General features: G+C 36.4%; 1 protein-coding gene across 1 annotated transcript in view; it reads right to left on the reverse strand.

The window, feature by feature from the left end:
• Positions 1-17,291, reverse strand: part of TRDN (triadin) — a 232,219-nt gene that overhangs the window by 188,102 nt on the left and 26,826 nt on the right. The window contains exons 2-4 of the mRNA XM_064508938.1: positions 13,483-13,692; positions 6,360-6,401; positions 167-304 (exon numbers count right to left, since the gene is read on the reverse strand). Coding sequence (XP_064365008.1) covers positions 167-304; positions 6,360-6,401; positions 13,483-13,692 — 390 coding nt within the window. The remainder of the gene's footprint in view (positions 1-166; positions 305-6,359; positions 6,402-13,482; positions 13,693-17,291) is intronic.

Genomic DNA, 17,291 nt, shown 5'->3' on the forward strand with positions numbered 1-17,291 from the left:
GACCAATTTACTGATTGGAATAGCCAGTAGGTGCTTTATTAGCAGCAACGTTCACTTTTCATTTTGTTTGACCTTCTTGACTGTGAGGTTAAAAGCTGAGTAAGCCAACATAATGCATGTAAAACAGCAGTTAGAGCAGTTACAGAAGTCTTTACACTATGAATACCTTCATCACTGTCATCATCATCACTCCATACGATGTCAGACAGTAAAGAAATAAAGCCATAAAGCCAATCAGTGGATTCTTCCAATGTCTCATGAATGATTCTCAGTGGTTCTGTGCTGAGCTTGTTAACAGATCTTCCTGAGTGCAGAGTTTAAAACAAAAAATGTTTAAACAAAGTACTCCTTTGGTGATTAAAATTATTCTTCATTACATACAAGACTAATTCTACTACTTCCTTTAACAGAAACAAAGTTTGTGAAAGTTAATTTTTATTATTCAAGAGTTTGAGGACAGCTCTCCTTTCTGTGCAGGACTGGTATAAAATTTATCCTACTGTAGTTACAGTTAGCAGAGTGATTCAAGACCCAGTGGATAATTTGGTCTGATAGTGCTCTCCAAGTTCTGGCCCTTCTTCTGAAGTTTACTTGGGTTGAAGCTAAATATAGTTTTGATTCCACCAAATATTCATCCTCTCCAACAATCTCTTCCTTTCAGACCCATTCTTTTCTCTTATCCAGGTTCTCCACCTCTTGATATCTATTTAGGATACAGTGCTATCTGTGTCTCACTCGCATCACCCTTAAGGCTCTTGCTTTTCACAAATCCTGGCTGAGGAAATTGCTGAGCCTTGACTTGACTGCACAGACATTCATCATTCTTCTGGAGTGAATGACTGCATCATTCCTCTGGAGTGAATGTAGAGGATGGGAAGGAGAAGGCTATGTACACCAAGGACAAAAAAACCCTGAGTATGGAATGAAGGGAAATGTGAAGTCAAAAATGTGACACACAGCGGCAGCTACATTAAAACGCACTTACAGCTGCATATCTGTTTCTTCTCCTACTACTTTTCTAGACCTTCGTTCACATACATGTGTGCATACTGGCATACTTAACTAGTTCTTATCTTACTGCTTTTGTATGTAAGGAAGTTGGCAAACCAGTAAGCTCTGCAGTTTAGTGGGCTCCGTTTTACTTGTACCAACAAATCCTCACTGGGACCTGTAATAGAAGCAAGGCCTCCATTCCTCAATGTGTCCACACTTCAGTGAGAGCAACCATCAATGGGTAATAAAAATATTTCCTAAAATGAATTTCTAATTATGATTTCACCAGATTTATCTCTACCCTTCTTCTGCTTGCATGGTATTACAGAAGAACTTTTCAGCTTCTGACAGACTATTTTGTCTGTTCTTTCTGTCCAGCAAACTTTCGTTATCTTGAAATGTATACCAAATACTCCTTAAGAAGAGAGACAGGAGGACTTGTCATTCAGTCTATGTTGTCATTCACTATACTTGAAATGGCAGACTGAATGCTTCCCCTATCTGTGTGAAGGTTTCCCACAAATGTAGACAATCAATCAGAAACAAATAACAGATATGATTTGAATCATTGGCCTAGTCCTGCTCCTGTTGATTTCAACAGAAATATAGCCATTGAAGCTCATAGTAGCAAAATGAGAACTGTAGCTCTATTTACCACCATCTTTTTGTATGCACATATTTGAATAAGAAATTAAATATGAACCTCTACAACTACTTCTAGCTGCAGCATTCTGACTCACCAGGTGAGTCTTAGCAGTAACCAGCAGTAGTCTGACATGAACTTGTGGGTTATGAAGACAAGCAAAGTGCAGGCTTGAAGCAACTTATTTGATGGCAACAATATGAACAGCTATTTTCCAAAAGTGCTAGAAAAAAGTGTACAGGGAAAGTAACTTTATTTGAAACATAAAGCTCTTTCTAAATAATTCCTTTTATTTTTAAATAATTAATCTCAAACAGAAAAGACCAGGTTGATTTTTTGTTATTTTGCATCTACTTTTTAATAATCTAGATGGAAGGAATATTTTGGTTAATATTTTTGGAAATTATATTATGTAGACATGTTACTGGACAATCATTCACATCAAATAAATTTATTATGTGGCGTGATGGCATGACATCATTGCAAAGAAATATGTAACATCATTTTATTTGGTATACTGTTGTGTGTTGCACCTGGCACCAGACTAAAAAATTCAAAAACATTTTGAATAGTGTACTAAGGAGCATTTAATTTGCTTATCATAAAGACTATATTTACTTGCATTGACCTCATCCACTGAAATCCAGGGATTTTATTTTTCAACTAAATTGCCACAGATGTCCTTAACAGTCTACCAGGAGAATAAATACCTATACTAAGGCAATTAAAAAATAAATCTGCAACTCGACTCCACATGTCATTTATACTTTATTCTAATCTAGAGATGCTAAAGAGTCTAAGTGAACTAATAGAATTTACATGGCCAGAGATGTGTTAGCATAATTGAGGTTTTGATTCATAAGCAGGGATGATTTAACTTAGGACAGCTGCCATGATTTCCACTCTGGTTACCCACCTACCCTTTACTCACTGGCTGCTTAGGGATGGCTCAGCTGCTTTTACAGCCACTACTTATGGACTACAACTGTAAACCGAACAAAAAATTGTATCAACTCATTTTAATGTCCTGGGCTGTAAACTAGCAGTTCAGGAACTGTTTCACAGGTAGCAGAACTGTCCCTCCAAGCAGGCATGGGAACTGCTCAGAGAAGAGAAAGATCAAGAGCAGAGGAAGTTATTGCAACCACCCCAAGGCAAGCCACCTTTGCCTATGAATCAGAGCCCTCAGCCTCATATCCTGGTCTTGAATTCATAGCAACTTCATAGCAAACTATGAAAATGGATTAGAAATTGTAAGTGACTAGAGGCAAAATTCTCCAGTCACGCCTCTACTAACAGATCCAAGCTGCAAATCCTGCTTAACATAAAAAGTTTGTAAAATGTCAGTTTGGGACTGTGTAGATGACACTTTAATGGTATTTGCAAAATTGAATTTTGTACAAAAAGTGTGAGATCCACTGCAGTGTGATGCAAGTGCCATAGGCCTGGCAAGTAGTATTCCTGTGTGCAGACCTTTTGTTTAACATTTGTTATGACTCTTCTGATTTATGAAGGTAGTGCTAGGGGTGATGATGTGTCCTAAAATGCATAAGAGCACCATGCCAGATATTCCTGAAGTGGAAAACATTACTGATCAAAACCATGTTTTTAGATTTCCCCAGAACTTTTTAGCTTTCCCAGGTTGTTTTTACCTTTCCCTAGTAGAACAAAATATATATGAAATAAAGGAAAGGAAACAATTTGGGGTAAAACAAGTAGAGAGAAAGATGCCATTTTCCTCACACACATGCAGAGACAGACAACCATTTCGAGTGGATTTTGTTTAAGGAGTGTGCCTGGGAGAATGCAGATTTTCATAACAAAGTTTAAGCTTGACATTTTATGTTATGTAGAACTGTTTTTTCTTTTTTCTTTACAATGTAAAGGATTTAGTATGCTGATGTTTTATTAGAATACTCTTGGAATCAAGTGCATTCAAACTGGATTAACTGTGCTGTGCATATCTCTTTCTGGGTTCTCATCTCTTGGCAGGCCATAGAATACAAATTATTTTAAAACTAAGCTGACAGTATACTTCCCTTGCTCACTATATAGCTATTTATATCAGCTACATTTATATCAAACATTAAACAGTTTTTCAGATGATTCTTTTCTCCCTTCTTCTCTAAAAGTGTCCCCCCCCTACTGTGCAAGGCACACTTATGTCAAAGGGATTTTAGTGGGAATATTTGGGTATGTAGTACTTTCAAAAAGGAGATCCATTACTTTTTTGGTTAAATGTGGACTTGTACTGTATTTCAGACATACAGTTCTACAGTATGGACTTTCCTTTAATCTATGCCCTGTACAGGGTTTTCTCAGGTAGGGCCAAAACACACAAAGTCTGGTATCTTAAAGGTAATTGTTTTATTGTCAAAGTCTGAAGAGGTAAACTCATGATTCAGATTTGCTACCATAAGAGCAAATGGTGGGAGTAGCTGATGCAGAATCTTGAAATTAAACTAGATAGAGCCTTTATGGAGCCAGAGTATTTCTCAGATAGATACCTGCTGTGAAGTCTTTTGCTGAACTGGTAAACAGGGACTGAGGCAATTGTTTCTCTTAGGCAATTTAGTAGTAAAATACCAAAAGTTGACTGTGGATGGAGGAAGGAAGGGAAGGGAAGTAAACAGATACTCAGCAAATTAAGCTCAGGAATGAAACATGCAATTAATATTGAAGCCTTTTTGTTAGTATGTCATTTCACTTAATCACAGGTTACGTCGAGCTCATCGTATCTAGCTATATGTACTTGAAGGCCAGGCACTGAGTCCCTGATGATTTCTAGACTCCCTGGGGAGTTGGTTTCACCTTCATAAGGCAAATCTCTCACCTTCCTCTGAGATCTTTTGTTAGAGTAAGATGAATTACTTTCTGAAGATGTCCATGTCTTGCCATTGACTATAAATGAAGCCTAAAAAATTAGCATGGACATTCCACCTTATTTTTAGATCACTAAGGTATGTGACTTGGATATTATCTTTGGTGTGGTGGTTATGAAATATTTTTAAATATAATTAAATAAAGTTCTGTAACAGTCACTTCTCAAAATATGAATCGAATAAACTCATGATATAATTTGATATAGTACCTTGAGCCTACTTGGTTAATTTTCATGGTTTGTGTCATTTATTCCTGGGAAGCACACAACAAAAAGTGACTAATTGATTTATCTGTGCAAACCACTTCAGTCATTATTCCAGTCTTAATAACCCTGCCAGGAATGTGGTCTGCTATCAATCTTTTCTGCTTGTCAAATAGTTGAATATACACTCAGAGTTTAGCCTATTTTAAAGTTTGGGTTTTTTTAATGAATTGCAATGAATTACTTAATGATTGTGGGATTTGCATCAGTTACCTATTTTGACTCTAGTGAATTGAATGCAATTAAATTACAAATGATGGTAATTATCTGGTGTAAAGATTGATCTATGAGATATAATCCAATTCATTGATACTGACAAGGTGCAGCTGATGAAGACAGAGAATTTCTGTCATGTTTGATAAAATGTAAAAGTTTAACACTCGTTTAACCGATCATAAAACATATCCTAGTTTTAGTAAAATATTTTAACTTGAAAGCTTACATATTTTTAATGTTGACAATTATTGGTCAGTTTCCTTCTATTCTGTGGTTTTCTGAAAAGTAGTATCCAACACATAAAACCTTTTCACACATGTTGTTAAATATACACTTAAACTCTTCCATCATTAATACCTCCATTCATTCATTGTAGGTGTCTCTGGGATTCGTCTTCATATTTCATAGATTAGATATTTCCTCATGCTTGCAGCACTTATCATCAGGAGAAACTCTAGAATACATCATGGACTTGTACCAGTATAAAGACAATGCGAAAGAAAACTCAGACCCAACATTTCACAGTAATTTCCATTTTATAGTTACTTAAAATGTAAATATGAAGACTGCAGTCTGTTGTATAAATCTTTTCTGGCTCTTTCTAACATCAGCATTAGATAATTGTATTGAGCTCAGGTCCTCAGAGGAAACCTCGACTGGAAGTGGACAAAGGTGTTTTACCCAAAATGAAAACAAAGTAGTTATATTAGAAGTAGAATCTACTTGCCAAAACTTAAAAGGAAATTCACAGTGTTGCGAAGTGTCAGGTAATTTCAGATACTGTTGATATAGGCATACACATGCAGACATGAATATATGTTTAGCATGGGGCTACATTAAATTTATATGACTCGCAGGGTTTGACTTCATATCAGCAGAAAGGCTTCTTCAAATTTGATGGGTTAACCCTATTTGGATAGTGTTTTTTGAAACAGCCAGACATTTTATCTAAAATAATTTCAAGCTTTATTTTTTGCTCATTCTAAGTTTTCAGTTCTCTGACTAAGGATACTGATCTTAACTTAGTATTAAAAAAGCAATGCTGTTAAATAATTGCATGATGGTGTTTTTAAAAAGGCATTTATGAGGGTAAAATGAGCATCTCTTGGTTTATTGCTGATTCCTGGGAATCTGCAGATTGAGGCAGTCTCCTAGATGACTTATCTGTTTCATCCAGGATGTAAAAGTTGAGGATGCTATTATAATTAACTTGGCAGATATAGTTAGCTAGATTTGGGGGTTAGCGAATATGCTGTGCTATTGCTTAGCGGCACTCTGCTGTTGCCCATGCTTTGTTATGGTGGGTGAGCAGACCGCACACGCACACACTTAGGCAGAACACTGCAGGCAGAATGTCTTTACCAGGTGGTAAACAGGGATCATCACAATGTTGTGAATAGGTGGCTATAGTGGATGGCAACAGGATGAACCCAAGAAAGGCCAATAAAAAAAAAGGAAGAAACACCATTAGCAATAATGAACATTCTCGGCTGTCACTTGACTAAAGGAAGTAGTTACAGAGTGAAGCGAGGAGTTATTTCATCTCCGTGGGGCTGCTGTTATGAAGCAGAAATTGGAGTTCATTAAAAAGAAAAACAATACACTGTAGGTGTGAGATAATGCAGTCTGAATCAGAGAAATGCAGAAAATACGGTTAAATAAGACAGGTATTTTCACAAAAGTTACAAACATATTCTATTGCTGAATAAATCAGGTTATGTATAATTGATTCTAGTTGAACTATCTGGATTTCTTCACCAGCAAATAATCAAAGAATTACATTATTGCAATTGTTACTGAAATGAATTACTGTTGTTTGCTCGTTTAAAATTAGAAATTTCACAGATACCATTATGGGCTAGAAATTTAATATGTGTTTTGTATTCCATGAAGCACATTTAAGCACACAAGTCATTGGGTCGGTTTCTGCAATTTCACATTTTCAACTTCACGACCTCATGGAGTTAGATTTACCACAATTTATCATCTTGTATATGCTAGACCATTTGGAATGAAAGCAGTAGTTGTAGTACTGCAGCACTTCATGGTCTGTCATTGTTTCCAGTATAAACTCATTTTCCAGGGGTTTATAACTCAGTTTTAAGATTTGCTGCAGGGCGAAACATGGGAAATAAGATGTCATCTGGGCAGCCCTTCCTTAAACTGTAATTTGCTTTAAATCTCTTTGATTGTTTTTACCATTATAGAAGATGGTGAAAAAAAATGTTTTGGGGGTTTTGAGTATGTGTGTGGAAGTCCCATGTAATTCAACACATCTTTTAATTAAGAACTTGGCAGTGTGTATGCTGTGCACTCATGCTATGGACTGACACCTGTGAGTACAGTAAAAATCAAATTTTGAAAAATTTCAAGGTGGACACAGCAAGGGCCAACACCTTTTTTTTTTTTTTTCCATTCCATTCCTATTCATAAAATTTTCTACTGTAATCTATGCGAGATTTGTTTAGGGCATTGCACGGAAAAGCTTTTACCAATTATTCCAATTTAGTGAGGCTATAAAACACTTCTCTTATACCAAGAGACAAAATGATTTGTTCCATTTAGTTTGCTGGTGGTTTAAAGTGTGCCAAAAATACATTCTTTTTCCTGAGCAAGTGCTAATGTATTACTAATTTTGAAAATACTGGATATACTGACATTAAATTCAAGGGCAAATTTAGCTGCACTCTTATTTTTGCAGTACTAAAAGTTTCCAGTGAACACGAGCCCAAAAGAATGACTGCAGCATTTGGCCTCAGAGTAAAACTGTGTGAGGAGAAAAACAAATGCGTATCTTATCACAGAAAAAAGGAAAAGCAAACAGTAGAATAATTGTATTTTGGTGACTTACACCTATTTTAATGATGAAAAATGCATTCTGCACTTTATAGGTTTTATACATTACAGCTTTGTCATGCAGGGGAGTGGGGAAATAAATGTCCATATGCCAGTCATATGGTGCAAGATTTTGAGACTTCTTTTCATCATTTTCTTGATTTTTTTCCTCCAAAATACATCTTAATGCAAAAACTAGGTTCTTAATTGTTATTGTTTTTCTTTACTGGAAAATATGAATGGGTATACCATTCTGGCTTTATAGGGTCACTCAAAAGTTTTCTGTGGCTACAAGACAGTAATGGATGTGACTGTAAGCTAAGGCAGGGAAATGGTGACTTTAGACTGTGTTAGAGTCAGCAGCTGACACCGGAAAGCTCACAGCAATTTGGCCAGATGCTTTGGCATTAACTTAAAAAAAAATAATAATAAGGAGGGGGGCATGAGAAAGAATATCTGACTGGAATCTCTGCTGTTTCTTGTGGAGCCAGCAGCTCCATGCCTCCATTCACTGCTTTCCATTCCCGCTAGCGACAGGCATTTCCTCCATGGAGATCTACCTTTGCTGCAGTCCTCTAACAGCTTCTCTCCATGCATTTGAGCAGAATGAATTATCCACAACAGAAAGCCTGTTCTTTTTTCTGTTATGAAAACAGTCACAAGGAGATGACAAGCTCACTATGTTGTGTGTGTGTATACTTTCATTTACTTAGATTATTTTTTTGATTTTTGGGGGTTTCATAGTTTTGGTGAGGTTTCAATAGGTTTGATTTAGTCTGTTTTTTAGGTGACTAGCAAAATCACTATCAATTCACTCTGAATACTGAACACTCTGGAGCTGAAATTAGGGTGGTGTTAATTAGCTGTAATTGGTCACAAAGGTGGCTGGGAATTCTGAACACTTTATTAGCCCATTAGCAAATGTAGATTCTTGGGCAATCAATCTTTAGGACTAAAATATTCTTAAATTATTTAGTTACTTGTACCAATTAAAATATATAATCCAGTTATGTGTACAAGAAATGTGTGAAATACATTCATGAATTATGAGGCCAATTAACAAGGTATATTTTCTAACAGAAGGGATGGGAGTAATAACAAACTGTTGCAAAGCACACATCAAACCAAAATGAATCTCTCTTCCATTTCTGAAAATACTTGGAATGTATAAGAGAGCTTCCAATGCAGTATACTACTTATTGCATATTCATACACACTACATACTGCATGAGATTCATAGTGCCTTTTGTAATGCATGTCACCTTCATACCACATTAGAAATATTTCAGTCAGGTTTACAGTTGTACAATATAACATGATAGGAATACAAGCCTTCATTTCTTTTCCTCAAAGGAATGAACATAACACACTAATGTGAAACACTGAAAAGTTTGATTTCTTTCTTCTTGATAGGTAGAATAGGAGAGAGAAAAGCTTTCAGCACTGGCCTAATTCTTGGCTCCTGCTTCCCTCACATTCCACAGCCAAAGTTGACTAGTAAATCCCATTTGTGTCCTCACCTCTGAACATACTCATACATAGCACCAAGGAGGTGTATACTTTTTCACATGCATCCCACAATGCAGAGTCCACCTGAAATATTTTACATCATAACTACCATCTCCCAAATGCTACTGAATTTACAACAATCATTTCTTGGACATGTAAAATTACACAAAACATATCTTAAATGTTTCTGTGGGTGGAGCTTGGACTCATGTCATCTGAATTCAGCTATCTAAATGCTAAGTGTTAGTCTCCCTCTGTTTTAGAAGCTCTTTTTCAGATAGAATAGAGAAAGGGCCCTCCAAAAATTTCCTACATCTATTTTAGGATGAAACCAAACACCTCATTTCCACACAGTTATATCTGGGACAAATCTCATCTTGTACAGATCATCAGACTTCCCAACTTGATAATTTACCTTTAAAAGGACATGAAACGGTGTTAATTAAGAGGAGAAATCTATGGGTTCACATTCTGTAATCATAGAGCCAATATGAAGTTTATACTGGTAAAGCAAAGGAAAGCTTAACAGCTAAAACAAATACACTGATATTATATGCATTCATTCAAATTGTTTTCCTTTAAGATATTGAAAGTAAAATTAAGAGTAATTGTTCAAATAAGAAAAAAAATACTTAAGTTTAAAATGCATCCTACTCTGACAAGGTCAATTCCACTGTGTTTCTACTGAGCTCCATGAATAGCAGCGTGTAACCTCAAGGTGCAGCTAGGTAAACTCTCATAATTTAAGGGTTTCAGCTCTTTTCTGTGCCAGAAGCTAGCAGCTCTGCAGCTGACTCAGGAGAATCAAATCTACATGTATTCCTCAGCAACACAGTTCACAGCTTGTGAATGGCTCACCACTATTTTCTACCTAAGTCAGTTCTGTAACAGCAAAGGCTCCAATACCTGTTCAGTACGAGCAGCTCTGCAGAAGAGACAGAGACAGCTCAGAGACTGTTCCCAGCTCCCTGCAAACCTGGCAGGGGGCTGGCTCTGTAAGCAGCGGCAGTATGTTTTCAAATCATCCCCCTATGACTCACTGGGAAACACCTGCACTAAGGTCAGAAAGATTAACTGTATTAACCAGGGAGTGAAATCTTAACTACAGAGGTTCACAGGTTCACTACGCATACGTGAGAATCTCCCTCTTTATTAACTTTGTGTCTCTACTGAGATCTCTGGTTAGGTGATTTCTAACAGAGATTTTCATGAAATCATGCAATCACATAACTGTTGATCAGCAGGCATGTCTGAGTTCATCTAGTGCAATCTCTTAGTAAGGGACTGTTGCTAACACTAGATCGGGTTGGCCACGGCCATCTAGTCAAGTCTTGAAAACTTCCAAGGATGGAGAATCTGCAGTCTTTCTGGGCAATCTGTTCCAGCACTACACCACCTTCCCAGTAAAGAATTTTTTCCCCAGTGTTCAAACTAGACTTCCTTGGCTGTAGTTTGTGGCCATTACCCCTTGTTATATCACCTTATACTACAAGGAAATTATCTTGTTAACTGTTTGTCATCTGCCATCTTTATAACCACCCTTCCAGGAGCTGTAGGCTGCTCTTAGGTCACCCCTTAGTTTCCTCTTTTCTAGACTAAACAAGTTCAGTTCTCTCAGCCTGCCTCATTCATGTGCTGTGCATAATTTCTAAAGCTGAACTTCATGGAATTGCAGGTATGGGAAATGGGAAAGAAACTGGATGCACTGACTTATGAAAGGCAAGTGTTACTAATGAAAAAAAGCACGGAACATACAGTGTTCTATATATAAAAAATATATAATTGAATATAATTTCTTTCACATCTTCTGTTTACATTTAAAAACTATGAAATTAATTTTAATCATGCTTGCAAAACTTAATTTAAAGTCCTGAAAATAACCACTACATTTTTTTTATTCAGGTCTGGCTTTCCAAGGAGCAGTGTCAAGCCCAAGAGAAAATGCTCCTGGGTTTTAGATTTAAGGAGTCTCTTTAAAAATATATTCCCAAGTTTATTTCGTATACTCAGACATGGCATTAGTTCCACTGGAGACAAAGGGCCAAATCATTAGAAGGTAAAAATCACTGTAGTATCAATAAGGCCAGCATAGTGGTCCTACGTGAAATCTTCAGCTATTTCTGTAGCATTTGTATAAATCAGTGAGTTTCACCTGGAAGAATCAGACTGAATAGGAACTCAGGAGTTGAAACCCAGAGGCCATGATAAGAGCTATATAGCTATTATATTTATGTAAATATAGAAAGCAGTCTAATATATCTGGGGCTGAAGGAGCGCAGTGGTTCTTTCTTTTAACATTTCACTGCTGAGATCTGATTTAAATGCTGGCTTAATTAATCACTTAGGAACAGAAATATCTTTGTGAACAAAAAGAAATGAACTCATGAACCCAAAATGCTAAAGTATCATCTCTCAGAGATTTCCACAAAATATGAACTTACCCTGCAGATTAAATTTTACATTATTTTATTTCTACAGCCTGGTCTGAAAATATCAGTTTCCATTAATGCCTTTGGGATTTAAGCTCATCTAACCATTGCAACATGAACATCAGATTTCCATCTGCTTAGAATGATTCCTTCGGTCTCCAATACAGATACGGATTCTTACTGCTTAATATTACCTTAAGTAGTATAGTGGGCATACATGAGCTGACAGCTGGGCCAGGAATTGCTTAGTTTAGGATAAGTGTTTTGTCTGAGTGCCCTGGTTCCTGACTGCTCATTGAAAAACCATTAAGAATTTGATTGATTGATTGATTGAGAGTTTATAAAGAAAACTAAGAGTAGAGTATGGTGGTTTCTTTCTTGGTTTACATCTACTTTGTAGCACTAAGTAGGTACTGTCCAAATTAAAAGTGATCCTTGCTTTGGGAGAATCACTCAAAAGGAACTGTTCTGTTTTCTTGGGACTCAAGTGACTTCCCTCTGAAAACAAAGACAGATGAGAAGTAAAAAAATTTAAAAGAGGTTTCTCACATGTTTTCTCTACAATTCAAGCTCCTCTACCACCCATTGATCCAGGACTGGGAGATTTATTTCAAGCTCTGTCTATGGCTCAAAAGCTTTTTCAGTAAATCCTGGGGTCAATATTGATATATAACAGGACAAAAATCTATAGATTTATCAGTAAACTAATAAAGTCCAGGAAATTAACTGTGAAACGTTAACTGAATTTGTTTTGAATTAAAAGGCTGAAGTCTGAATTTCAATTCCTAGTTAATTATGGTGACAGATGTGATAACTTTAGAGCTGGAGTTCTTCTATTTAAGAAAGAAAAGGGCCCTAATCACTTGTTTTCTATTTCACTTACATGTTTTACACCAGCCCATTTACCTCACAGAAGTTTTGCTTCTGCAGTCGCTTCCTGAACACTATGCCCCCTTAAAAATGATAGGCAGTTTATTTTATTTTCTGTTATATATCATTGCTAAATACAAGGCATAACAATCAAGTATACACCACACTTTAATTTCCATTCCTCAGCCACACAGTCCTTGCACCACACACACATGCCTTCGTCTGCATCTTTGCCCTCAGCAATCAATAGACACCCTAAAGCTTGATCTTGTTTAGTCAGTGTCCAGTCATAAACTGGGCTGAATTATGGCATTACTCAAGACATGGGTGTGACAGTAAGTATTAAGGATCTGGTCTTCTATGCTTATGTTTTTTGAAAATGAATTTAGGGTTAGCATCTTTATAAATGATCTTTTGCATATTTCTTGTAATGGAAGTGTGTAAGCAGGTGTCAGAAGCACAAGCCAGTTATGAAAGATTTTATAATATAATTAAGAAAATGTGTGCGAGTTAGTAATTCATTTTATAGTTTTGAAATAATTTAATATAGAAACGGAAATCTGACCATGCATGCTCGTATACATCTTATATTATTGCAAACATAAACATTTTCTAGGATGAAGATGGGCTGCAAACCAGAGATCTAAATTCTAAAGATGCATAAAATGTAACTTATTATGTTCTGCCAATTTTCACAATATCTCCTCTGTTGGTAAACTCAGTAGAGACACTGGGTGGACTTCAAGATGGTGAGGTACATGCATATTTACATAGTATACACTCTTTAATAAATTTTTAAATTTTAATATACAAGATGTGAAACAGAATATACTGAGTTTTACCTGCAAAGGCTTTGTAATCCACCAAGTCAAACATCACAATGGCTACTGCTGACCAAGTAACAATCAGAGCAACAACAAGAAGCCATGCTGCGGGTGAGCTGAACGTTGTCACAAGGTCTTCTGTAACCGATTTCTTGCCAACTTTCATGGATGTTGTAGGAACAGATCCGTTCTTACCATCTATTATTGTCGTGGTTGTAGACATACGTCCTAGGCAAATATTCAAAGCAGAGAAAATAGAATGTTGGAGCCTAGAAATCAAGAATGTTCTTTCGAAATCCCTGTGTACTCAGAATGCTTAACTTAGATGAAAATATGGTAATATTAAAAACAGGCTCTTGTGCTTTCCAGAAGATGGAGGTTTTTCTGAACTAGGGGCACAATTAATATAGTTAATTTGGGAGAAAACATGATGAAATAGCCATGACTGGCCTTTTTGATTATTATATGACATTTTTTTTAGCCTGCCATGAATAGCTACAGATCTAGAAGAGTGATTGATGAAAACATAAAATATTATTACTCTCTAAAGGACTGCCTTGTTACGGGCTCTAGGCCAGATTCTCAGGTGATGTGATTAAGTGTGCTTCCATTGGCTTTAATGGAGCTAACGCATTTACACCACTTGAGGTCTGGCTAGAATTCTGCTGTCAAGGACATATTGATGACAAGGAGAATGTTTATACCCCATTTCATCTAACAGAAACACAAATGATATATCTGTCCAGTATCATTACAATTTGTGAAGAAGCTTGTAGCTGATTTTTAAATACCTTTGTTTATAACATTTTTCACTTAATGAAATAATTTCTTAACAAACAAGAGTTACAGTGCCAAGGCAGACTTAACTCTAGAAAATACAGATTTGATACTAGAAAGATGATAGGAAGGTGGGTATGTATGCTAACTTAGTAAGCAGTTGCCACACCTTAACTGTTTATTGGACAGTTAAAACTAGTAACCTAGTCTACTTCCTCTTGGTTTTTTAAGAACAGTTAATTTTGCACGAAACCAAAACTATGGTAACTGAAACCTGAAAACATTTGAAAAATTATCATATTATTCCTCCACATAAAATAAAGTGATAATATGAACAATCCTGGTTGGTGTTTGTTTTCCAGAAGATACAAAAACAATAAAAATATTCATAACTCCACAGCCAACAACAGCAGAAGATCATAGTGTCACTACCAGCTTAATTTATGATATTTATTTCTAACTTACTGTTAAAAAAATTCAAAGATATGTTACATGTGTTCCTGGTCTAGTTGAGTCTATTTGATACCAACTCTCACTAATGAATGCCAGTGAGTTCAAAGACGCTTGACCACATAAAAATTTGAACTTTCAAGGAATCAAGTAATACCTGGTTTGTTCAAACTATTGCTTCTTACCCTGAGTTCACCCGTGTTCTGTCACAGCTGATACGATCTATAAAGTTGATAATTTCTTTACGATGGTGGAGGTTAGGAAAGTGACAGAGCTGCACTACACAAAGATAAATAGATTTAGTTCCATTTTTCACTTAGAAAATGACAAATGTGAAGAGCTAATGTACAAGACTGTTGAAGACTTTCAGGTGTTTGACCTCACATGATATATATAGCCTCTATTTGAGAATCACTATTTTGATATTCTTAAAGAAATGCATATAGAGAAAGAATGAGATCCACAGTACTACCCATAAGTACAAACATTTATACGTAAAAAAAAAAAAAAAGATGGAATAACAAGTCTTCCAGTCCTCATGCTAAAGATGCTTGATGTTGTTTCTTACTCTGTAGAAAGTGATAACAATGCTCTCAAATGATACTGAAATGTCCTTTATGTAGCATATGTATCTATAGAGCTGAGAAGGATAGTGTTGGTTTCAGAGGTTCCCTGATTCCTAATCATACCATACCGATCAAACCGTAAGGTTTTCAAATTCAGACCCTTGATTATTGTAAATTTTGCATTTATAATGTTATGCATTGCATTAGTATGCATTTCCCTTATTTTCACCTTTTTAGCTTACTTCTGCACAAGCATCCTGACATGGATCAGTGTCTTGTTTCAAGAAATGGAAAGCTGCTTTTCTGGATAACAAAATAAGCAGAACAAGATTGGCATATTACACATTTTTTTGTTACTTATTTGAAATTTAGTTTTATTTATAGAAGGCTTATTCTGCTTGTAAGCATCTACTAAGATGCAATTTATATACTTCCTTTTTTTAAAAAAACTCACTGTTTCTATTTCTCCAAACGTAAATTTTGGATCAACCATCTCATGGCAGGAGGAAAAATCTGCCAAGTAACAATTAGCAATAAAGATCAGCTTCCTGAAGTCAAATTCCAAATCAATAGCATTTTGTTATCCTACTGCTATGCATAAAAAAGGGAAGTAATTTGTGCGTGTAACAGGTCATAAATGACACATTATGCACTTTTTTCCTTGGGGATATCAGTCAGGTTTTATGAAGCATGAGAGAGAATAGAAAAGTACTGTCTCTTCTTGACAAATGGGATTAGTATCATAACATCTCTTCAATGACATACTAATGGCAGATATTTGCACAGTTATAACAAAAGCAATTAAAACTATCTGTGTGTACATAGATATAGATATCTACATATGGATAATTACCATTCATAGACTCATTCTGCTAGAAAAGTTGCTATGTAAAAGTAGTTCCTTCCTGTTTAGTATACCTAATTTTTTAAGCTCAGAGTTTGTGCTTACTTTGGCGAAGAAAATAGTTTCCTACAACTTATCAACCTAAGCAACACTGCACAGACAACACAGCTGAAGTATGACAGAAGGTTACCTATCGCATGCTCTTGGCTATTGATACAGCCACGTGAATTTTCCACACAAAGGCTCAAGATGCTATACAATAAAATCACCAAAGTTACATTCACTGAAGTGAGACTGAACAGCTATGGATCCAAATTTGCCTGCAAGTCAAGCTAAGAAACATGCTATTATACTGCCAGAGGTTCCTGGTGCAGACACTTGCCAAAGAGTTCAATTGCCAAAGAATAAGTCCCTAGTGTTGTTATAGGTGCCTTCTGGTACCAGAGATATCTTCACAGGACTGCTGAGCATCATCTACAGAACTGTAACTTTTGAACTGCCTAGAAGAGCCCAAACAGGATACCCCAAAACACTGAAAATAGAAATTCGATTTTTGTATATTCTTAGATGCACTTCTATCCCTGGCTACTGATATGCAAAACTGGCTGGAAGAGTTTATTCAAAGACTCCTGAGAGAGGACATTGTCTGATGCCACATAAGGGGTGGATCATACAGTAATACCATCATAATTTCATGATTCCCCCAAAAAGAAGCAATGACAGTGGAATGATTGCCCCTCCAACAACCACTACGTTATTGCAGGATCCATAGTGTAAGCCTGATGCTTTGTTCTGCCTGGTCCCTGCTTTGCAGTGCCCAGGTGTTATGTGCTTTGCTGTCCACCTCCTAAGAGTGCTAACCTCCTTCCTAAAACTGTGATAATGCTATTTACACAGCTAGCGTAGTAGAGAAAGAAGGCAGCTACACATGACCCATGGTCTCCATCAATCCAGCAAGCAGCAATTCTCCCCTTTCTCAGCAAGGGGCCAAAGTTGAACAGCACCTTTGCCCAGGTGGTCAGTGTGGCTTTGGGTGTCCAGCAAGGCAAAGAGAAAGGCAGGAGGTTTTGCTGCTTTGAAATTGCCTGATGGAGCATATCAAAGTTTCTTTTTGCAAATTTTATTTTTACATTCAGCAACAGGTTAAAATCAGATTCCTGAACTTCTCCAGCCATCCTTCCCACCCATTT

Source organism: Dromaius novaehollandiae, chromosome 3 (assembly GCF_036370855.1).
Source record: "Dromaius novaehollandiae isolate bDroNov1 chromosome 3, bDroNov1.hap1, whole genome shotgun sequence".
NCBI lineage: Eukaryota > Metazoa > Chordata > Aves > Casuariiformes > Dromaiidae > Dromaius > Dromaius novaehollandiae.